Here is a 22,293-nt window from a genome sequence, read left to right as displayed (position 1 = left end):
CCAGTGTTGTTTCACTAGTGTGTTTCCCCTAACTTGTTGTTTTATTCAACCTAGAATGAGCCTTTTATATATAAATACTTAATATTTAAAAGATTTATATTTAAATACTTTGAGAAACATGTTGGCCTCCGTAGAGATATAAAGTATTTAACTTGACAGTAGCCCAGACTGGACAAACTAAACATCTTTTGAGTTTTCTTGAAGACTGAAGCTGCCACAGGTTCTCCTTTATGTTTGAGATAAGTAAGAACTAAATCATTCAAGTTAGTTTTGTTATTAAACTTTATTCTGATCACTTCACAAAAACAGTTTTCGCATTTTATTTTACCCGAAAACTTTTTTCACATCAAAATTTGAACCTTCGTTTGTTAAAAACATAATTAATATTCAAATCAATAATATTTTATAAAAACGAATAAAAAAATGTCAGTCAAAACATTAAATACATTTGTTCAATATGAACTATTATCTGTCACAAACAAAATATTATTAAATAATTCACACTAAACGTTTGGAAATTCAAAAACAGGGACTTCAGATTCTGTTTTTAAAACATTGATATAAAAAACTTCAGGTCAAGGCGTTGACCAACGTCTCCATCAGTTCATCTTCATCAGTTCATCTCCATCAGTTCATCTCCATCAGTTCATCTCCATCAGTTCATCTCCATCAGTTCATCTCTATCAGTTCATCTCCATCAGTTCATCTCCATCAGTTCATCTCCATCAGTTCATCTCCATCAGTTCATCTTCATCAGTTCATCTTCCTCAGTTCATCTCCATCAGTTCATCTTCATCAGTTCATCTCCATCAGTTCATCTTCATCAGTTCATCTCCATCAGTTCATCTCCATCAGTTCATCTCTATCAGTTCATCTCCATCAGTTCATCTCCATCAGTTCATCTCCATCAGTTCATCTCCATCAGTTCATCTTCATCAGTTCATCTTCCTCAGTTCATCTCCATCAGTTCATCTCTATCAGTTCATCTCCATCAGTTCATCTCCATCAGTTCATCTCCATCAGTTCATCTCCATCAGTTCATCTTCATCAGTTCATCTCCATCAGTTCATCTCCATCAGTTCATCTCCATCAGTTCATCTCCATCAGTTCATCTCCATCAGTTCATCTCCATCAGTTCATCTTCATCAGTTCATCTTCCTCAGTTCATCTCCATCAGTTCATCTTCATCAGTTCATCTTCCTCAGGAGTGGGTCAGTCTCCCGTGCACAGCGTCCCTGCCAGAAGGTCCCAGTGTGTGAAGTAGGGGGCGTAGTTGCACTTGGACTTGAGGTGGTGGAGGTTGTGGTGGCGAGCGCCTCCGTACAGCCCCAGCGGCACCAGGCGGTGCGTGGCCCAGGGCAGGTCGTAGCCGCAGTGGTCCTCCACCGACAGCCACATGTTGACCAGGAAGAACATCAGCTCGGTGAGCGGGTGGCAGCTCAGCAGGGCCGGAGTGGCAGCGGCGAAGACGCCGAGACTAAGAGTCTCCCAGGCGCCGGAGAACTCTGCGGTGAGGGCAGAAGTGGAGCTGAAGGTGTGGTGCACCTGGAGAAAAAACATGAGGAAATAGTTTAATTATGGATTTATTACATTTGAATTCTTATCAATCAGGAATGAAACATTATTGGATAAAATGACGCCACCGTGTGGTCGGTTGGGACAGTGCAAGTGACCGGGTACGCACCTTGTGGAAGCTGCGGTACAACCAGGTGACCTTGTGATGCAGCAGGTGCCAGGTGAAGCTCTGGAAGTCGAAGAGCAGCAGACAGACAAACACCTGAGCTAGCAGCCGGGGGAAGGGCGGGGCCTCCTCGGGCAGGGGGAGGGGCCGCAGGTAGGAGTGCAGCACGGTAAGCGGCAAAATAAAAACCAGGTGGTTATAGAGCGTTAGCTTCAAGCAGCTCCGCACTGAGGCCCAGCTGACGGAGCTCTCCGGCTGCAGCTTGTACCTGCGCACCAGGGCCCACCTGGAGGACAACAGGTCCAGCAGCAGGAAGGGAAGACAGAAAGACAGGTAGACAGACAGAGAGAAGAGGACGGGGAAGACAGGTGAGTGCAGAATGGAGGCATGTCCCAGGAGGACAGACCAGAGCGGCTGCAGCAGCATCATCTCATCTGGTTCAGACTGAGCTGGACACACCTACTGACTGGCTTTATATGAGCCCAGCCCCGCCCACTCCACGAACAACCTGTCCGCCCACCACATCCGGGCCACGCCCCCACAACCATATATAGACTCTCCCTGCTCTGACAGGAAACTACATCACAGAAGCTCAGGTTGTTGGTTCAAACTCAGCAGTGACACCTGCTGGTTGACACATCTCAGCAGCTGGAGCTTCCCAAAGCACAATATCTATTACACACACACACACATATATAGATATATATAACTTTATAACTATATATGTTTGTACATATAATACATATATATGTATGTGTGTGTATATTCAGCACCAGCATCTTCAGCTCTTTAGCATCTCTTCTTCACTTCATAATAATAATAGATATTAATGTCTCTAGACAAACATTTATCGGATGAACAAACGATGGACAACATGTTTCCACTTCCTGTCCAACAAGCAGGAAGTGGAAACACCCGATCACACCACACTCAGTTTCTGTTCGGCAATAAAAACAAAACGTCACTTTGATTTTTACATGATTGAATTATTTTATTGTACAAATGAATCTTTTCATTTCATTCAACAAACTCTTTCCAACAGTTGTGTTTACACATTTCTCTTATGAAGCATTATGGGATGTTTAGTTCCTGATCAGTCCCTACTCTGGTTCCTCATTAGGTTCACACTGGTTTCTGTTCTGGTTCCCTCCATGTCTCTGAACTCACTATTTATATGTTTAAAGGAAGTCTACGTCCTGCTGTGTGTGTGTTTGTGTGTGTGTGTGTGTGTGTGTGTGTCAGTGTTGGCTCGGTGTTTGTGTTGCAGTAAAGTCCAGCTGCGTCTCCTCTGTAGCGTCCAGAGCCTCATTGACTCGTCTCTGCAGCTCGGCGTCCAGCAGCGTGGCTCCGTGTGTGAATCGATCCTGATGAATTAAACTTAATCAGTACACGTTAGGATGTGAACAGCAGGTTAAAGGTAAGATTGATTTTTCTACCTTCTTCTTGGTGCGGGGCGGAGCTACCGGGGGGTTAAAGGTCATGTCTTTGACGTTGTAATCTTCAAACAGCTCAACCGGAGACCTGGACAGGAAGTCAACACATGCACATGAATTTGAAATTTAAAGGAGCATTTACAGAGTTTTTAAAGGCTTCATGATTGTGGTGTGTGTGAATCGGGAGATAAACAGCATCAAATCAAACGCTCCCTGCTCCAGAGGTCTGTACTACAAAGTTCAACATGTCCAGGATATCCTGCTGAGATCCAGATGAACTTAACTAACAATCACAACAAAACTAACTGGTCACATGACGCTGGTTATCAACTCGTTAAGTTAATTCAGGTTTGCCAGCTCTGAGCGTGTGTGCACATGAAAGGGGCGGAGTTTACTGCATATCACCATTCACAGACATGGACAGTTTGACTGACAGCAGAGCTGAGGATCAAACTATTGTATAATAAAAATGAGAAGAGAACAAACATCCAGAATAAAAGAAACAGTTACAGTTGGTAAAACCTCTGGGATTGTGTCAGTGTGTACCTTACAGCGCCCCCTGGTGACCACGTTATAACAACATGTGTGAACGAGAGGAATAACGAGATCGGAACCTGCTTCACTAACGAGACGCTTGGAAGTGAAGAAGCTTCTCGATGAAACGCTTGAAACCCATGATCTCGCCTATTTAATAATATCACTACACAGGAGAAAGCTACTTAAAGGAATAAAGTATTAAAGTATGTGTGGTTCTCCTCCACTAACACACACATAAACCTGAAGTTAACCTGATAACCATAAGTCCTGCTTCATGGAGCAGGGCCGTGCTGATCGTACCTGCGGCTCAGCTCCATGCCGAGCGCCGCCGACCCTTCACTGGGAGCTCCCCGGCTGAGGTGAGCTGCAAACTGTCGCACAACTGGATGGTAATGTCTCTGTGAACGCACACACACAATGATATTAATCAGCATATGCAATGTGTACATTCAGTGTGTGTGTGTGTGTGTGTGTGTGTGTGTGTGTGTACCTGCAGTGTGTGTAGCTCCCACAGTGCAGTGTTTTGTGCGTTGCAATGTTCAGGTTCATCGAGTTCCGGCAGATAAAAGCCACTGCCCTGAACCTCGTTATCTAACAGGAAGTCACACTTAGGAAAAGACTGACAGACACACACAGTTAATCAATCACAATGTGTTCAGACAGTAAAGTTCTTAATGCAAACACACGTTTGTACAGCTATCTTAGTGAGGACACTAACCCTTTCCCTAGCCCCCCCACCCTAACCATCCAACTAAATTCCTAACCCTAACCCTTAACCTAACCATGATAACCCTCATACTAACCAAACCAACAAAACAAACCATTAAGGGGGGGGGGGGGGGGTCAAAAAATGAGGACTGCCAAAAGGTCCTCACTTTGTAGGTTGTAGACTCAAACTGGTCCTCACAAAGATAGCTGTACAAGGGCACATGCACACACTCACGTGCATGGTGGCTCTGTTGGCGGCGAGCAGGCCCACGCTGGCGTTGGGCAGGACGTGGAGACTGAGTGTGCTCAGTCTTTTGATGAACGCCATCGCCCTCTGCAGGGTGACCTGCTTCCTGCGGCGGATCAACAAGGTGTCCAGACAACGCAGCAAGATGATGATGTCATCATTAGGCGCCCCTGGGTCAGACGGAGCAGTTTCATGTTTAACGGTTTTCACACGTTCACGCTATCAAAGAGCAATAAGCTTAGAGAATATTCTGGTTCTCTGGCTCTGTTAACAATTAAATAATAAACATTAGAATCAGGATTTATGAGGCTAGCTCAGTGAACTGGAAGGTTATGATTTAAATGAACTCTTAGGTTTCTATTGTATTAGCATAGTGTGTGTGTGTCTGGGTTAGGGTTAGACTTCCACTCTTCAACTAATCGACAAACTGCCTATTCCACATTAACGTTGTCGTTTATCTCTGCTTCACTGTCTGTGTGTGTGTGGGGGGGCGGGGTGTGTGAGTGTAAACTCCGCCCCAGGATATGACATCACAGCTGTGAACTGACCTGCGTGTAGCCGCGGCAGCATCCAGTAGAGCTGAGAGTAGAAGGTGAGAGGGTCGATGTTCAGGACGTCACCTGATACAAACACACATCACAGAGTCAGGGACCTTTGACCTCCTGTCGCAGGATGTCCATGTGTCCTTTTCAAAATAAAAGTCTGACCTTGTCCTGACAGGATGGTGAAGACGGTCTGGATGCAGTGAAGACTCTCCCGATTGGTCCGATCCTGCAGAGATGACATCATCAATCACTTATTGATCGATCGGTTTCTGACACCGGACTAATGGCTCAGTAAGGGGCGAGGCCAAAGTGAATACTCACTCCTGATTGGATGAGGTTCTGCAGCACGTTGAGTAAGTCGTCAAAAAACTCCAAGTTGATCAGATGAGCAAAACTGACAGGAAGTGACAACAGAGTCAGTGCTATTGCAATACACTGTCTGTGTGTGTGTGTGTGTGTGTGTGTGTGTGTCATACTTGGCCAGTCCCTCCAGTACGGCAGGAAGAAGAACAGACCCCTGAGCTTTCTTCAAAATCCTGAAGTAGATGAGGAAGACGATGTTCAGAGTCTCTGTGTGCTGAGGAAGAGGAGGAAGAGCAAGAGGTAGAGAAGATAGGAGAAGATCAGGTTTCTCTCACTAATAAAGTTTTATATTGAATTTTTAACTTAGGCTCCTCCCACACAGACACATCATCACTATTGTAACGCCTGGCCAGCCTCTGAATCAGAGACTGGTGTGAACTGGTTTGAAAACTGGTAAACGGTGACACGTTCTCCTCCTGATTGGTTATTATCAGTCACATGGAGGAAGACCTTTCAGTAGCACTTCCTGTCGGTAGCACTTCCTGTCGGCTGCACTTCCTGTCGGTAACACTTCCTGTCGGTCACACTTCCTGTCGGTCACACCTCCTGTCTGTCACACTTCCTGTCTGTCACACTTCCTGTCTGTCACACTTCCTGTCTGTCACACTTCCTGTCGGTCACACCTCCTGTCGGTAACACTTCCTGTCGGTCACACTTCCTGTCGGTAACACCTCCTGTCGGTAACACTTCCTGTCGGTAACACTTCCTGTCGGCTGCACTTCCTGTCGGCTGCACTTCCTGTCTGTCACACTTCCTGTCGGTCACACCTCCTGTCGGTCACACTTCCTGTCGGTCACACTTCCTGTCGGTCACACCTCCTGTCGGTCACACTTCCTGTCGGTAACACTTCCTGTCGGTCACACTTCCTGTCGGTCACACTTCCTGTCGGTCACACTTCCTGTCGGTAACACCTCCTGTCGGTAAAAAACTTCCTGTCGGTCACACTTCCTGTCGGTCACACTTCCTGTCGGTCACACTTCCTGTCGGGCACACTTCCTGTCGGTCACACTTCCACCTCGTCGACCCTGCTCTGCCTCTTCACCTTCACTGTTCCTCTCTCACTAAGCAACCAGCCGCAGAGGAGACAATCTACTTCCTGTTTACATCACATGACCTGTGGAATGAGAGTGATCATGCATTAGGGCGGAGCCTCAGCTTTCTACTCACAAGCTTGATCTTGTTCTCTTTGCTCTCCGATGCTTCGACCTCCATCAACTCCTTCTCCAGCTTCTCCTCAGCCTTCTTCCACTGCGCACGCACACACACACACACACACACGCACACGCACACACACACACACACGCACACACACACACACACACACACACACACACGCACACAGAGAGAGAACAAGTGGAACATTAACAAACACGTTGTAAATGTGTAATTACATGTTTATAAACTAATGCGTAATATTGATTAACGCTTGAATGTGATTATTGATTATTATCAACAGCTGATGAACAAACCTTCCTCTTCATCCTGGACAGACTCTTCTTCTCTTTATTGTTCATGAATTTTTTCTTTGGCGCAGTCGCCTCCACGTCCTTCTTCATCTGGATCTCCTGAATCCTCAGGCTGAGCAGCGTCCGCAGCACCTGGGGGGGGGGGGTCAACATGTCAGTGTGAGGCAGCTGTCCCAAAGCAGCGGACATGATGTTTGGGTGTGCTTGATTCGTTACCTCAGGTCTGATGTTGTAATTTAGACTCTTAACGAGTCCAGAGACGACTCTGACTGTCGCCAATGAGGCCCCGCCCAGTTTGTCCTCCTGGAAGAGCTTCCTGAACGCATCACAACACATGTCTGACACCTGTAAGCACAGAGACACCTGAACGCATCACATGTCTGACTCCTGAACCTTTCCTGACAGTATGGTGCAGTGGGCGGGGCCTCACCTGCTTGGCGGGGTCATTCATCAGCGGCACGAGGACGACCACGATGTTGTTGTGGAAGTTGAAGTGCGGCAGAGCGAGCAGCAGCTCACACAGACAACGAACCGACACGTGGGCGAGACTCTGGTACGACTGCAGACTCACAACCTGCGAACGCTTCTTCTTCTGCTGCTTCCAGTCTGACAGCACAACACACAGGCAGTGAGTGTGTGTGTATCAGTGTGTAGTAGAAAGTTGTATGCAGTGGTGTGTGTAAGGGAAGGCTGAGTTCATCGGTTGTGTTTTTATCTTATATAATATATATTATAAATGTAATGATCTGCCTCCGGAATCTACTGTAGAAATAATGAATCTGCAAAATGACCAGTATTAAATTATAGTTCATTACATTATATAACATTATATTACTTTGTGGCATCGGTTGCACCGACACATAACGTCCTATAGGTGCTCAACTGGATTTAGGTCCGAGGAACGTGAGGGTCAGTCAATGGGGGCCCTGCACCGGGAGGAACCCAGGGGCCACTGTACAAGGAGGAACCCAGGGGCCCTGCACCGGGAGGAACCCAGGGGCCACTGTACAAGGAGGAACCCAGGGGCCCTGCACCAGGAGGAACCCAGGGGCCCTGCACCGGGAGGAACCCAGGGGCCACTGTACAAGGAGGAACCCAGGGGCCCTGCACCAGGAGGAACCCAGGGGCCACTGTACAAGGAGGAACCCAGGGGCCACTGTACAAGGAGGAACCCAGGGGCCCTGCACCGGGAGGAACCCAGGGGCCACTGTACAAGGAGGAACCCAGGGGCCCTGCACCAGGAGGAACCCAGGGGCCACTGTACAAGGAGGAACCCAGGGGCCACTGTACAAGGAGGAACCCAGGGGCCCTGCACCGGGAGGAACCCAGGGGCCACTGTACAAGGAGGAACCCAGGGGCCCTGCACAAGGAGGAACCCAGGGGCCACTGTACAAGGAGGAACCCAGGGGCCCTGCACCAGGAGGAACCCAGGGGCCCTGCACCGGGAGGAACCCAGGGGCCACTGTACAAGGAGGAACCCAGGGGCCCTGCACCAGGAGGAACCCAGGGGCCCTGCACCGGGAGGAACCCAGGGGCCACTGTACAAGGAGGAACCCAGGGGCCCTGCACCAGGAGGAACCCAGGGGCCCTGCACCGGGAGGAACCCAGGGGCCACTGTACAAGGAGGAACCCAGGGGCCCTGCACCGGGAGGAACCCAGGGAGGTGCAGCTGAACCACTGGTTCTTCTGATGGACACTTTGATCTCTGGAGTTTAACTGACTGGTGTTAGTGTTAGGGCTGTTATACTGTGACAATTAAGTGTTCCCGTAATGTTTTTGAGCAGTATACAACATTTTATATATATATATATATATATATATATATATATATATATATATATATATATATATATATATATAAATAAACTATATTAATTCTTTCAGTCCATCCTGACTCTCTGGCTTCTTTCTACCGCTCTGATACACAGACACACACACAGGTGTAAACTCATCAATACAGAACTCAGTCTTGATTATTTACGACTAATAACTGTATTTAGATCTTTCAAGTCTGATGAAGACAAATAATCACAAACAGGAGAATTTGTGTTCTTTGAAAAAATGGTCTGTCATGCATTCTCTGATTCTGGCACGTGAACACACATCTACACAAATATATCGTTAATCTGCGGTTGTTATTGTTATCGTCCAGCTATTCTGTGTGTCAGTGTGTAGTCGAGGTTGTGTGTCATTGCTGTGTGTTGTAGTGTAGTTGTTATGTACCTTTGATGGTCTGTTCCAGGTCCTCCAGGTAAAACTTGTACTGACTCACTAAACCTTCCTCAAACTCTCTGAGACGCTGAGTCTCCTTCTTCACCTGGAGACAGAATCATCATCATCAGAATACATACGCACACGCACACACACACACACACACACACACACACACACACACACACACACACACACACCTTGACGCCCTTCTCTTCGGCGGTCAGGGGGCGGATCCTGTAGGTGGGGGCGATGTCTTTAAAGATCTCCATGAGTGAAACCATCACCAGCTTCCTGACCGTCACCGCCACGCAGGGGTCCGACTCCATCAGCATCCCCCGCAGCTCCTTCAGCCTCTTGATCTGATCACACACACACACACACATTACTCTGACTGTCTCTGTAAATCCAGCAGCTCCTGATCTGGATCCAGACTCACGTTACTGGACGGGTCGGAGATGACGGCTGACGCCATGTTTGCGATGAGCAGCTTCTTCTGGTTTATCTTCTGAGCTCTGAGCAGCTCCATCTGCTCCGCTGTCAGTTCTACAACACTCTCTGGCTCCCCCTCTGGACAGAAGGATGCATAACAGCACATCAGGACCAACAGCTTGTGACTTTTCATCTCGTCTCATGCGTGTTCTTCTTTGTGTGATTTCACTCATACCGTTCTCTGGCTCCTCTTGTTCTTCAGCTGCTTCCTCTTGCTCCTGATGTTTGATGACTTCAAAAACAAATCACAAGTGATATTAAAACCATCCCTGATCGATCCCTGATCCATCACTGGTCGATAGTCCTACCTCTCTCCACAGTCTGGGGAATGACTCCCGTCTTGTCTTTGATTGGCAGCAGGTGGATGATCTCCTTCTCCTCCGTCCTCACCATCTTCCTCGGGACCTTTTCGTAGCTGTGGACGACCTCCGAGCTCCTCTTCTTCCCGCCGTGCACCGGCCCGCTGGGACACACACAGCTCCGTCACCATCTTGTTATTCATCACAACCGGATGACGACTGAGTGTGTGTCTGTGGTTACCATGACGACAGGTCCCTGGTGATGAAGGACGCCTGTCGAGCCATGGCCGTCATCTGCTGCATGTCCTCGTCCTCAATCATGTCGGTGGGCAGAGTCTCCAGAAACTCCTCCTCATCCTCCTCTTCCTCTGTAGGAGACACAAAGCAGAGCATCAGATCCCGGGCCCCCTGGGGAAAAACAAAACTCTAAACCAATCAGAGAGTGACCCATCGTCCACATCGTCCTCTCACCCGGTCTCTTCTTGTAGGTCTCCAGTGGGCGGGGCGTCCGCAGGACGGCCTCCTTCACCGCCTGCCTCAGCTTCTTCTGCTCTTTACGCTGCTTTTTGGCGACGTTCTGTTGCTTCATCTGTCGGTTCTTCAGTTTGTTCTCCAGCTTCACATCGCTCGTCTTCAGCAGGCGGCGGAACGACGGGCGGACCTTCTTCGACCGAGGCTGCGGGGGGGGGGGGGGGGGGAATAAAATACATGAAGTCAAATTGAACAGGTTAAAGAGTTCAAAGAATTTATTCTGTCAAAATAAAGATCTGATATGTTTTACTCTTTGATTTTGAAAGTTTGCTTTCATCACAAATTAATAGACTTAGACTGGATAGAAGAATAGATAGAAAGAGATAGAAATATAAATAGATAGATAGATAGATGGATAAATAAATAACTAGACGTATAGATAACTAGACGGATAGATGGATAACTAGATGAGATAGATATAGATAGAAAGATAGATAAATAAGGGTAAGGGTTAAATCTTAAACTGTTTATTTAACGGTGTAAACTCACCGGAGCCATGACGTCAGTGGTTTAGGGCCTCAGGGCTCTTCTTCTTCCCGGGTTTCGGTCACTTCTCCTCGGTCGCAGCGACAACAAACACCGGAGAGTTTAACAGAGAAACTCCGGTTCGCTGCTTCACGTGTGTTGATGTGAGAACCGGGTTCACAGCGACGACCCGGAAACGATCAACCAGAGTCTTCCGCCGTGGACACAACAGCCCCCCCCAATGGCGGGAGGACAGAACAACAGAAAGACTACTATAGAACTATATCATTAACTATTCACCAGTAAATATTCAAACCTGGTTCATGTCTTCATCAAAACAAAAGATTAAAGAGAATAATCTATTTTTTTTTCGTTGTCACGTTTCGATTAAATTAATAAATTAATTAATTTGGTATATTGGCGGTGGACTAGTGGATGAAACTTGGACTATGGGAGGATCAGGTCTCTGGTTCGTCTCTGGTTCGAATCCATGGAGAAACAACAAAGAGACGAACCTGGATCTGTCCAAAAATCCAAGAGGATTCTCTCTACCCTGTCTAGTGCCCCTGAGCAAGGCACCTTACTCCCCCAACATCTGCTCCCTGGGCACCGTACCTGGCTGCTCACTGCTCTGTGTGTCCTGCACCTGATGGGTCAAAAGCAGAGGTTACATTTCCCTACCTGCATGAGTGTGCCTGTGTTTGGGACAAATAAATGTATCTTAATCTGAAGAGATGTCAATAGAATAATTCCAATAAACATAACTGTTTTATGAAACATAAGAACTCGACTGCAATAGAGATGAGGTCAGAGGCTTGGAGACATGGTGCCAAAAGAACAACCTGTCTCTCAAAGTCAGCAAGACCAAGGAGATGATCGTGGACTTCAGGGAGCTGCAGGGGGGGGGGGGGTGCACGGTGCGTTACAAATCGATGGAGCTGTAGTGGACAGAGTCTCTGAGTTCAAGTTCCTCGGTGTGTTCATCACAGAGGACCTGACTGGTCCAGACAAGAGGACTCTGTGGTCAAAACTGCACAAAAGCACTGATACTTCCTGAGGAGACTCAACAAGTTTGGAATGGCTGCAAAAACTTTAACAAACTTTTGCAGGTGCACCATTGAGAGCATCCTCTCAGGCTGCATCACTGCCTGGTAGCTGCTCCGCTCTGATCACAAGGCCCTGCAGAGGCTGGTGAAGACAGAGGAGCATCATCGGCTGCCATCTCTCTTCTGCGCAAGACATCTACAACACAAGATCCTGAGAAAAGCCAGGCTGTGGTCCTGGATGAAGATCATCCAGGACCTCAGCCACCCAGGCTGTGGACTTCTCACCCTGCTGCCGTCTGGCAGACGTCACCGGAGCATCGAGCACGGACCACCAGACTCACTAACAGCTCCCCCGCCCCCTAGGCCATTAGGCTTCTGAACATCAACACTGACCCTCTGAACAGTCACCATGTACATTCTGCTCCCCCACTCATACAAATACACTTACTTCACATATATTCATTTAATTTAATATTCCCCACTCCTTCACGCTGTAAACTGCTGCTTCATTTGACTTTGATTTGACTATGTTATATGTTTTACATATATTCATGTTATTTAATTTAATATTTCCCCATCCTTTACCCTGTAAACTGCTGCATCACTTGACTATGTTATATGTTACGATGTTATGTTATTTTTCTATTTTGTAAAGTCATCTACTGCGTAGATGTTGTCTGACATGACAACAATTTCACTGCTCCGACGACGCTGTCATTGGTGCATGTGACAATAAACTTTCATTTGATTTGATACCTAATAATTAAGGAATTCTATTACCAGTAATCTGATTACTCTGATTCACTGGTTGAAGATTTAGGAATTTTGATGTTTTAGTTTTGATGATTTCCATCAATTTCTTTTAATATATCTAATGTTGTGTTTTGACTGTCAAACTCATTAAATAAAACTAGAACATTTCTTGAGCTCATTCTTCCACCAAGACCAACTATTAGTTTTTAACTGTTCCACTTTTCATTCTCGTGATTATTAAACTCAATCTGGACCAGATCACACTCTTGAAAATCAGTCGGACACTTTTCATCATGAATTATTCTCTGAAAAAACGAAAAACATTTAATGTCACAATGTTAAAAAGATTAAAACTAACTTTCTACACTGAGCCATAAATCATCTTCCACCAGGTTTACTGGAGATCTGCTCATCCTGCTGACAAACAAACAAACAAATAGACAAACAGGAGTGGAAACATGACGATATTATTATAGTTATTCATAATAAAATATTCTAACTCTCAACGTGGAACTGTACCTTTAAGAACAAACAGACCAGTTGCAACAGAAATTTAACATTTATTACTTTTTACAAAATTCTTGAAATATTATAAAATCCTACCGGGCTTATTATAGATACGTGTCCTTATCTGGTCCAATAATATTGAACATCCACTAGGGGGCGCTGTGAAAGCTAATCCTGCGTGGAGGCTGAAGCCCTGACCCCGAGTTTCATTCATTATATCCACTGTGGCATCTTCTAATTTGTCTCGTCAGTTTCATAACGAACAAAAACACTTTGACACTCCTCAGGAAAACATGAGGGATCTGTAACCGTTGTGTAACTGTGAGCAGCCGTTACACTGAAGTATTTAGCGTCCACGTAGACAGTCACACGTCATACTTAAGTCCTCTCTCACCTTTAAATATCAAAGGTCAAAGATCGTGCACTGCTGTGAGAAGAGGCTCATGGGAAATTTTCAAAGCCCAACACATATCAACACAAATGACATCTGATCGGTTTACCCTCCTCAACACTGAATAAATAATTTTCCTCTTAAAAAAACCTGTTTCATAAGTAAAATAAAATTCAAACTGAGTTTTAATCCCTGAATGTCCAGAACTTTGATACAGTTCATTTTAAATCCCTGCGTCATCTCATTCACGCGTAGCTGCACTTGTGCAACTTCATGTTGCGTTGGTCCGAGTACCTCTTCCCGCATTTGTCGCAGATGAACTGTTTGCCGCCGGCGTGGACGTGTCTCTTGTGCGTCCTCAGATGACTTCCCTGACTGAAGGTCTTGCCGCAGATGTCGCAGGTGTACGGTTTCTCCCCCGTGTGGACGCGCTCGTGCAGCTTCAGGCTGTTGGCGTTGTTAAACTTCTTGTCGCAGGAGCTGCAGGCGAACGGCTTCTCGGAGGAGTGAGTGCGGCCGTGTGAGATCAGGCTGCTCTGCTGGCTGAACGTCTTGCCGCACTCCTGGCAGCTAAACGGTCGCTCGCCGGTGTGGATTCTGCGGTGGATCTTCAGGTTCACTGACTGGCGGAAGCTCTTCCCACAGAGCTCACAGCTGAAGGGCCGCACGCCACTGTGGATCCTCTGGTGGTTCTTGAGGTTGACGGCGTGGCGAAAGGTCTTGGGACACTCCTCGCATTTGAAGGGTTTCTGTCCCGTGTGGATGAGTTCATGAGTCTTAAGCGTGACGGAACGGGTGAAACCTTTCCCGCACACGTTGCACACGAAGAGCTTCTTGCCCGTGTGCGTGAGCTGATGGCGGTGCAGGTTCTGCAGCAGGCTGAAGCGGCTGCCACACACCTCACAGCCATGCGGCTTCTCCCCAGTGTGGATGATGGAGTGCGTCTTCAGCTGCGTCTGTTTGGTGAAACACTTCTCGCACTCGGGACACTTGTACGGCCGCTCCCCCGTGTGCATGCGTGTGTGGCTCTGCATGCTCTGCCTCTGACGGAACGCTCTGCCGCAGATGCTGCAGGAGAACGGCTTCTCCTCAGAGTGGATACGCTGGTGGCTCCTCAGGTTGCTCTGAGAAGTGAAGGACTTGCTGCACAGCGTGCATGTGAAGTACTTCCAGGTGACGCTCTCAAGAACAAACTCAGGGGAAGCGGAAATGTCCTCCTGCCGGTCGATTAGAAGAAGCTGAGCTTCATCATGAGCTCCTGGAGGGAAAAACCATCATCATCATCATAAGCCACACATCCTGAGGTCTGAGCAGGGATTTGAAATTGATCAGACCAGGAACATGTATTGGTCACTGGGTTTGATCAAGTATTGACTGATATTGATCAGGTGCTCACTCTCAGCGATGGCTCCTAGGTCGATGTTTCCAAGTCCGTCTTTGACTGTCACCGCCGGCACAAACGGAACCTCCCCCGTCTCCTTCTCTGGTTGGGTCAGCAGCGACGTCTGTAATGTACTCACATCGGTCAGGTCAGTGAACGCATCACGATGAGCAGGTGTGTGGGCGGTAGTCTTACCTGTGGCGACCTGTCCGGGTCGCAGCTCTGCAGTCGGACGCCGTACGAGTGTTCCAACTCTGTAATGACATGTAAACATCACGTCAGCACGATGTAATCACCGCTGGGTTTCAGAGATCATGTGTGTAATCAGCAGGGGGCGGGGCCACGTACCGACTTGTGCGTTGTTCAGGATGTGGAGGACGCTGGTCTGTGGTCTCTTCCCAGTCCGTCCTGACACCAGCTCGGCTTCATCCACGATGTTCATAATTTTCCCCAGAGCCTCGTTCCCCAGGGTCTCCATGATGGAGGCGAACAGCACCTGACGCAGGTCAGAGGTCAGACTCACCTCATAATGTTCTGACTGCAGCTGTAATGTGAAGCAGTTCTCTCTCTTGTGTGATTACACCAGGTTATAAATGATTCTGGTCAATACAAAATCATATGTTGTGGCTGTTTTAACTGTTTTTCCCTGAATTGAATCATGAGTTAAAATCAAACTGTACAACCAGTGTATCGCTCTGGTTCCGGGGTCCAGCTCCACAGCTGCCCGGCTCCTCACCGTCTTCTCCCGGCTCTCTGATGAAACTTTGGCCGGCAGAGGCAGCTCTGCTTCGGTCCGGAGGTCCAGAAAGATCGAGCTGTTGTCCACCAGCTTCTTGAGCTCCGCCACCGCAGCGTGAACCAAAGACTCCATGACGGTGGCCAGCTGGGTGTGAAGGGCCACTAAGGAGCTCATCCTGCCAGCTAACAGCAGCTAACAGCAGCTAACCGCAGCTAACCGCAGCTACCAGCAGCTACCAGCAGCTAACCGCAGCTACCAAGAGCTAACAGAAGCTACCAGCAGCTAACCGCAGCTACCAGCAGCTAACAGCAGCTAACAGAAGCTACCAGCAGCTAACAGCAGCTAACAAGAGCTAACAGAAGCGAACCACAGCTACCAACAGCTAACAGAAGCTACCAGCAGCTACCAGCAGCTACCAAGAGCTAACAGCAGCTACCAAGAGCTAACAGAAGTTACCAGCAGCTACCAAGAGCTAACAGAAGCTACCAGCAGCTACCAAGAGCTAACAGAAGCTACCAGCAGCTAACCGCAGCTACCAGCAGCTACCAAGAGCTAACAGCAGCTACCAAGAGCTAACAGAAGCTACCAAGAGCTAACAGAAGTTACCAGCAGCTACCAAGAGCTAACAGAAGCTACCAGCAGCTAACGGCAGCTACCAAGAGCTAACAGAAGCTACCAGCAGCTAACCGCAGCTAACAGAAGCTACCAGCAGCTAACAGCAGCTACCAGCAACTAACCGCAGCCACCAGCAGCTAACCTCAGCTACCAGCAGCTACCAGCAGCTAACCTCAGCTACCAGCAGCTAACCGCAGCTAACAGAAGCTAACAGCAGCTAACTGCAGCTACCAGCAGCTACCAGAAGCTAACAGAAGCTAACCGCAGCTAACAGAAGCTACCAGCAGCTCACGCGCTCCGCCTCGCGGAGTCTCTTCACTTTATCAAAACTAAAGTTGAGGCGAAAAAGTTTCAGATCAACTCACAACATACAGCGCTGACCGGAACCGGAAGAGGTCTACTTTCTTTTCCGGTCAAAAACATTAAGCAGGGAGAAGCAGATTCTACAATATTATTATTTTTTGTATAATTTCAAATTATTCTTCAGCTTGAAGTTTGGGTTTCAGAAGTTTATTTCATGAACGTGTTTCTGTTTAAAATGAAACTTAAGTAAATCGTGTATTTATTGGTTTTCTTTGCCGGGGTTCCTGCAGGGGGCAGACTCTCTCTTACAGACACCAGCAGAAGCGGAAGAAGCGGAAGAAGAAGAAGAAGAAGAAGAAGAAGAAGCAGCAGCAGCAGCAGCTGCAGGTAAACACGTTTTATTTTGAAATGACGTGTTCACTGTGACTCTGAACTCCGTCATCTTTGTTCTGTGACCTGAGGTCAAAGCTGCTTCATGTTTTCTTCATGATTGTTTCATATAAACACATTAGTCACATGTTCGATCTATAATAGCATTATTCTCTTTTAGTGTTTATGATACAAACACTAACATGTGCATTCATGTGTTGTGGTCAGAACACATCACACTAAAGATCATTCACTTTTATATCAACATGAATCATGAAACATTAATGAAGAATTGATCTTCACAGCAGCAATTTGATATAAAATAGTAAAAATAAGTAAATCACAACAGTGAGTAAATTCATGTGTAATAACACCTGTGATTTCATGTCAACAAAACTGCTGTGAAGAAGATCTATAGTTCGATCTGACTGTCTGGTCTTCATGCTAAGCTAGGCTAATACCCTCCTATTGCTCATGATTAGATATGCTAACAGTTTCCCACTTCCCCCAGTCTTAATGCTAAATTAGGTACCCCCCCCCTTCATCTTTATGCTAAGCTAGTTTTTTTCTTCTGTAAAAAGTCAGTTGCCTCTGACTTGTCTGCAGCCAGCAGAATCGGTTGAAACCAGTCTGGTCCAGACCAGTTCAGGATGGCGGCCATGTTGAAACCTCTGAGGATCCTCCTCTCTACCTCAAAATGTCCGCAGAGTCGCAGTTGCTCTAGATACGTCTCCAGGATGAGGTTCAGTAACTTACAACTTCTAAATGATCAGCTGATTGTTAGCAGGTGGATGATTGATTGTCTCCTCAGGTATGTGAACCAGCTGAAGGAGGACGACTCCTTGTGTGCTGAGGCGCTGCAGAGCAGCCACATCATGTTGTTCCACCGTCTGTCTCCTCTGCTGCAACCTGCTGAGAGAGGAACCTTCACACCGGCAACATTCAGCAGTGCAGGTTAAGAACCTAAAGCTTCATTTAGAGAACCACAGAAAAAGAGACCTTCAGGTTCAGAACCTCCACCGCAGGTAGAGAACCACAAAACAGGACCTCTGGTATGGAACCTCAGAAAAACAGAACTTCAGGTACCTCAAGAACAGAAGCTAATAGACAGGACTACAATTAGGGAAACTTATAAAGATAATATCAGTAGAAAAGTGTAGAACCATAACCTGAGGCACAAATTAGCTTGACATTCTAACACAGTTGATGTTTTACATTCCAGATGTGCAGTTGATGCTGGAGCGACTTGGTCATGACAGATGTTTGCTGACGGAGTCGGTTCTGGTCGGGTGCTCTGAAGAGAACCAGGCTCAGTTCTGTTTGGATGTTGGTGAGAACACATGATCCATTCGTCGGACTGACAGCAGGTTCTGGTCTGATGTTCTGCTCTGTGTTCGGTTTTGTAGGAGAATTGGATCAGGCAGCAGTAGAAGACGAGTGTGAAGGCAACTTTGTAGAGCTCAGGAAATCCTTCTTTCTGCTGACTGCTGCAGAGGTCCCTATAGTGGCCAAGGTCAGGAACTACAACAAGACTGTGTCTTCATTTGATTCATGCTTATATTTTGAAGTATTCCTTTTTAAAAGCTCAGCTCAGACAATTAGAGTGGACCTGCCGACAGTGTCCAGTGTGGATGATCAATTCTGGTCCTGATCATGGTCTGTCCTGCAGGGTCAGGCTCTGCTGCGCTGGCATCAAACCAACAGGTTCTGCTGTGCTACAGGCCAGCCGACCCACCGGAACCAGGCAGGAAGTCAGAGAGTCTGCAGGAGCAGCGGGACTGTCCACTATCCAACTGTGAATCTAATTTTAAAAGATCCAAACTCAACCTAAACTGGATCTGAACCAGATTTAAACCTGGATCCAAACCAGCTTTCAATTTTGTTGTTGGTGGCATGGATCGATGTTCTGTTCTGACTAGTTCCTGGTCTCTCCGGTCTTCCTGCAGATGTCTCCAGTGGTGATTGTCCTGGTGTCTGATGGGAAGCGGTGTTTGCTGGGGCGACAGTCGTCCTTCCCACGGGGGATGTACAGTGCTCTGGCTGGTTTCTGTGACATGGGTCAATCTCACTTGTAACACACTCTCTTATCTGTTTCCCGTCTGTTCACCGGGTCTAACCCACCTGTGTGTGTCTGTTCCAGGTGAGTCTGTGGAAGAGACTCTGTGCAGGGAGGTGGCGGAGGAAGTGGGTTTAGAGGTCGACAGCATCTCCTACAGCTCCTCGCAGCACTGGCCTTTCCCTCACAGCTCCTTTATGCTGGGCTGCCACGCCTCTGTGAGCCCCGCCCACACTCAGGTGAGCTGACATACTCAATCAATCAATCAAATTTTATTTGTATAGCCCATATTCACAAATCACAGTTTGTCTCATAGGGCTTTAACATGGTGTCACATCCTCTGTCCTTCACCCTCAACAAGAGTCAGGACAAACTACTAAAAAGGTACAAATACGTAGAAACCTCAGAGACACATGTGAGGACCCGTCTCCCAGGACGGACACAAGTCAACAGATTAAAGTTTTCAGCAGCATTGATGAGGGGAAACATCTTGAAGGATAACTTCAATACTATATATCAAACAGTCCTGCTGCATCATAGTCTCTGGTCAGCAACCAGCAGGATCATGATCCACCATCCAGATCAGATCCACTAGAGTCCACAGTCATTGTCCACTGCCGCCAGTTAGGATCCATCATCAGCTGCCACCTTGGTCCTGGTCCACCACCATTATCTGATGCCAACGTGACACAGGATCCACCATTACCACCACGATCAGCCCTCATGATATAGAATCCACCAAACTGGATCAAACTGGATCCACCACCGCGACCTCTGATGCGCGATCCACAAATTATAATCCATGGTGCGGCCACAGAGGCCCTGGATCCGCGGGAGATAAAACAAAGGGACTCAGGGAAGAGGACAAGTCAGAAACATGTACTGATGAGATATGAATCTCTTTGATGTGATAGGGATGAAGAAGAGGAAGGAGAAGCTGGAAAGAGAAGCTCCGTGTGTCATGTGTCATAACGTCCCTCTGCACCATCAGGTGTGTTTGTCTTGTAATCAATGACACAATGATACAGGCTGAACCTGAGGCTACACTGAGGCTCAAGGTAAATCTGACTGGCTACTGGTTTGTATGGTAGAACGATGAAAACCATGTGACCCACTCAGTAGATCAGACTTCAATACCTCTATGCCTTTTTAGACTAAACGCTTCCTATTCTAGAACATAGAACAAGTTACGTTCTGCTGCACTAATCAATGCAAAGCGCCAGTTGATGTTATCGCCCTTCTGGACCTATAGCAGCAGAACTCAGAGCAGGTTTGAGACTGGACCTGCTCTAACTATAAGCTTTATCAAAAAGGAAGGTTTTGAGCCTACTCTTAAACGAACAGATGGTGTCTGCCTCCCGAACTGAAAGTGAGAGATACATTCACCTGTGAATACATTACATTACATTACATTACATTACATTACATTTAGCTGACGCTTTTATCCAAAGAGACACTGACAGTAAGTGCATCAACCATGAGGAAAAAAAACAACAACAAGAATCAAGAACGCCAAACTACAAAGTGCGATGAGTAAGTGACATAAGTGCCACTAAATATAGTGTTTTAAATTTTATATTTATTAAAACATTTTTATCCGAGGTATAGTCTGAAGAGATGTGTCTTCAGTCTTGAGGACGATGTGTGGACTTCCTGTCCTGATGTCCATGTGGAGCTGGTTCCACGGTAGGAAACGGTCCTGATGTTGTTGAGTGACAGGTCCATGCAGAGCGGACGGGTTGTAACGTTGGACCAGGTCCTGGATGTGGACTGGACCCGATCCGGTCACAGCCCGGCACCAAGTGCTCGTGTTTTGAAACGGATGAAGCCACTGGTAACCAGTGAAGGGAGCAGAGGAGCGTGAGTGAACTCAGGTTAAAGACCAGTGGAGCTGCTGGTTTCTGGATGAGCTGCAGAGGTCGGAGGGCAGCAACAGGTCGACCTGCCAGGAGGGGGGGCAGTAGTCTAGGTGGGACCAGATTCTGGACCAGAGCCTGGACCAGAACCTGGCCTCCTGATGTTGTGCAGCATGAATCTACAGGAAAAGGTTGTTGCAGTTATGTTGGCAGTAAGGGAGAGTTAACTGTTGAGTGTCACACTGACCTTTGACCTTGTCAAAGGTAATAGTTCACGGGTAGGAGGAGCTTTTCCCTGGAAGGAAAAGCAGTTTGTAGATGATAGATGAGAGCAGGGACTCAAGTTTGAACACAACCAGTGGAGGACCTAGCGTTGACCCTGTTATCTGTGCAGCTGGACGTCGACCACACAGAGCTGGAGGACGCTCGCTGGTTCAGTCTGGAGGAAATCACCTCCGCCCTCCAAATGAAGTCTCCGCCCAGGAGAGGTGACCCTCCCGGCGTCTGGCTTCCCCCGAAACACGCCATCGGCCACCGCCTTATCACGGAATGGATGGAACGACAGCAGAGCGGCGAGAGAGGAGAGTGACGTCATGTCTCTCTGACGAGTCCTGAAAGTCGGAGAGATTTCAGAAAACGAGCGACAAAAGTACTGAGCTCTAACAACTGAACACATCCAGCTTTGCATCATGGGAACTATAATAACAAAACTCACTGTATGATTAAGCTAAATCAACGCTGTCTCTAGATGGAGCTAATTAGCTCAATGTTACGAAGCAAGAAGTCGTGTCCACAGAGTGAAAACAACACATTAACTAATGTTAACTTCACTGTCGATGTCCAGAGGCTAATGAGTTAGCATGCTAGCATGTAACATAATGCAGGAAATACAAAGACACAATGAAAATCAACATGACAGGTCAGAGGTCATGATCACTGAAAACATGGCGACAAAGGCAAATTAAAAGATAAGGATTTTAAACATCATTGAAATGACTATTCATGTTAATTAGGTTGATAATGTTTTTATAAGTTATCGTCTTTTTGTGATTCCTTTGTAATGAAATGTTAATAAACAACATCTACCTCTCTGTTATATAATCTGATGACTTTGAATAAAACATACGATTTTTAAAGTTGTGTTAAAACGGATCATTTAAAAAGTTCATCTGCTTCATTTATTTTGATCATGTGAATATTTTGTTCATTGAGTTTAAATCACAGATTATTCAAAATAAAAAGTTGAAAGAAATGATTTCATCAGATTTTAAAGGTTCTATCATCATGTCTCTATAATAA

At 46.9% G+C, this 22,293-nt stretch overlaps 4 protein-coding genes and 1 long non-coding RNA gene across 14 annotated transcripts; 2 read left to right on the top strand and 3 right to left on the bottom strand.

The window, feature by feature from the left end:
* Window positions 1-264: 264 nt before the first annotated feature.
* On the bottom strand, window positions 265-2,111 carry ch25h (cholesterol 25-hydroxylase). Its single transcript, XM_053413646.1, has 2 exons — window positions 1,685-2,111; window positions 265-1,545 (listed from the first exon to the last, which is right to left on the bottom strand). The coding sequence occupies exons 1-2, from the start codon at window positions 2,108-2,110 to the stop codon at window positions 1,213-1,215; spliced, it is 759 nt and encodes a 252-aa protein (XP_053269621.1). The 5' UTR covers window position 2,111; the 3' UTR covers window positions 265-1,212.
* A 535-nt stretch (window positions 2,112-2,646) lies between these two features.
* On the bottom strand, window positions 2,647-11,262 carry noc3l (NOC3-like DNA replication regulator). Its single transcript, XM_053413645.1, has 21 exons — window positions 11,003-11,262; window positions 10,454-10,658; window positions 10,224-10,350; window positions 9,992-10,146; window positions 9,859-9,915; window positions 9,631-9,761; window positions 9,392-9,553; window positions 9,204-9,297; window positions 7,411-7,586; window positions 7,197-7,325; window positions 6,984-7,112; window positions 6,682-6,762; window positions 5,628-5,728; window positions 5,473-5,545; window positions 5,314-5,377; window positions 5,155-5,226; window positions 4,595-4,776; window positions 4,142-4,270; window positions 3,952-4,049; window positions 3,118-3,202; window positions 2,647-3,045 (listed from the first exon to the last, which is right to left on the bottom strand). The coding sequence occupies exons 1-21, from the start codon at window positions 11,009-11,011 to the stop codon at window positions 2,920-2,922; spliced, it is 2,385 nt and encodes a 794-aa protein (XP_053269620.1). The 5' UTR covers window positions 11,012-11,262; the 3' UTR covers window positions 2,647-2,919.
* LOC128426640 (uncharacterized) lies at window positions 4,655-7,993 on the top strand. The gene is made up of 5 exons (XR_008333277.1): window positions 4,655-5,198; window positions 5,327-5,504; window positions 5,636-5,754; window positions 7,386-7,608; window positions 7,855-7,993. It is a non-coding gene; the product is annotated as an uncharacterized LOC128426640 (long non-coding RNA).
* A 2,055-nt stretch (window positions 11,263-13,317) lies between the features above and the next one.
* Window positions 13,318-16,832, bottom strand: si:ch211-207i20.2 (uncharacterized protein LOC568537 homolog). The gene is made up of 5 exons (XM_053413634.1): window positions 15,793-16,832; window positions 15,405-15,552; window positions 15,252-15,310; window positions 15,072-15,180; window positions 13,318-14,933 (listed from the first exon to the last, which is right to left on the bottom strand). The coding sequence occupies exons 1-5, from the start codon at window positions 15,967-15,969 to the stop codon at window positions 13,921-13,923; spliced, it is 1,506 nt and encodes a 501-aa protein (XP_053269609.1). The 5' UTR covers window positions 15,970-16,832; the 3' UTR covers window positions 13,318-13,920.
* Window positions 16,833-16,995: 163 nt separating this feature from the next.
* On the top strand, window positions 16,996-22,246 carry nudt13 (nudix (nucleoside diphosphate linked moiety X)-type motif 13). 10 transcript variants are annotated; one of them, XM_053413635.1, is made up of 9 exons: window positions 16,996-17,100; window positions 17,689-17,824; window positions 17,894-18,036; window positions 18,305-18,412; window positions 18,489-18,595; window positions 18,752-18,877; window positions 19,029-19,140; window positions 19,223-19,377; window positions 21,389-22,246. In XM_053413635.1, exons 2-9 carry the CDS (start codon window positions 17,733-17,735, stop codon window positions 21,581-21,583), a joined length of 1,038 nt encoding a protein of 345 aa, XP_053269610.1. In that variant the 5' UTR covers window positions 16,996-17,100; window positions 17,689-17,732; the 3' UTR covers window positions 21,584-22,246. The 10 variants fall into 10 exon arrangements, with proteins under 10 accessions (XP_053269610.1, XP_053269618.1, XP_053269611.1 ...); XM_053413643.1 differs by having other exon boundaries at window positions 16,997-17,100; window positions 20,053-21,445; XM_053413636.1 differs by having other exon boundaries at window positions 17,042-17,100; window positions 17,664-17,824.
* Window positions 22,247-22,293: the final 47 nt, after the last annotated feature.

This window comes from Pleuronectes platessa, chromosome 21, assembly GCF_947347685.1.
Source record: "Pleuronectes platessa chromosome 21, fPlePla1.1, whole genome shotgun sequence".
Taxonomy (NCBI): Eukaryota; Metazoa; Chordata; class Actinopteri; order Pleuronectiformes; family Pleuronectidae; genus Pleuronectes; species Pleuronectes platessa.
This window is presented reverse-complemented; position numbering and strand designations above follow the sequence as displayed.

What these genes read in the sequence shown, in the direction of transcription:
- ch25h (XM_053413646.1), bottom strand. Translation starts at nt 2,110, where the DNA reads ATGATGCTGCTGCAGCCGCTCTGGTCTGTCCTCCTGGGACATGCCTCC. An exon ending in TGTACCGCAGCTTCCACAAG is followed by an intron (nt 1,546 to 1,684) that starts GTGCGTACCCGG and finishes TTTTTTCTCCAG; the next exon opens with GTGCACCACACCTTCAGCTC.
- noc3l (XM_053413645.1), bottom strand. An exon ending in GCTGCCGCGGCTACACGCAG is followed by an intron (nt 4,777 to 5,154) that starts GTCAGTTCACAG and finishes CGTCTGACCCAG; the next exon opens with GGGCGCCTAATGATGACATC. An exon ending in GGCATGGAGCTGAGCCGCAG is followed by an intron (nt 3,203 to 3,951) that starts GTACGATCAGCA and finishes CTTCCTGTCCAG; the next exon opens with GTCTCCGGTTGAGCTGTTTG.
- si:ch211-207i20.2 (XM_053413634.1), bottom strand. Translation starts at nt 15,969, where the DNA reads ATGAGCTCCTTAGTGGCCCTTCACACCCAGCTGGCCACCGTCATGGAG. An exon ending in CCTGAACAACGCACAAGTCG is followed by an intron (nt 15,311 to 15,404) that starts GTACGTGGCCCC and finishes ATGTCATTACAG; the next exon opens with AGTTGGAACACTCGTACGGC. An exon ending in CCTAGGAGCCATCGCTGAGA is followed by an intron (nt 14,934 to 15,071) that starts GTGAGCACCTGA and finishes TTTTCCCTCCAG; the next exon opens with GAGCTCATGATGAAGCTCAG.
- nudt13 (XM_053413635.1), top strand. Translation starts at nt 17,733, where the DNA reads ATGGCGGCCATGTTGAAACCTCTGAGGATCCTCCTCTCTACCTCAAAA. An exon ending in GGCAACATTCAGCAGTGCAG is followed by an intron (nt 18,037 to 18,304) that starts GTTAAGAACCTA and finishes TTTACATTCCAG; the next exon opens with ATGTGCAGTTGATGCTGGAG. An exon ending in TGAGCCCCGCCCACACTCAG is followed by an intron (nt 19,378 to 21,388) that starts GTGAGCTGACAT and finishes TTATCTGTGCAG; the next exon opens with CTGGACGTCGACCACACAGA.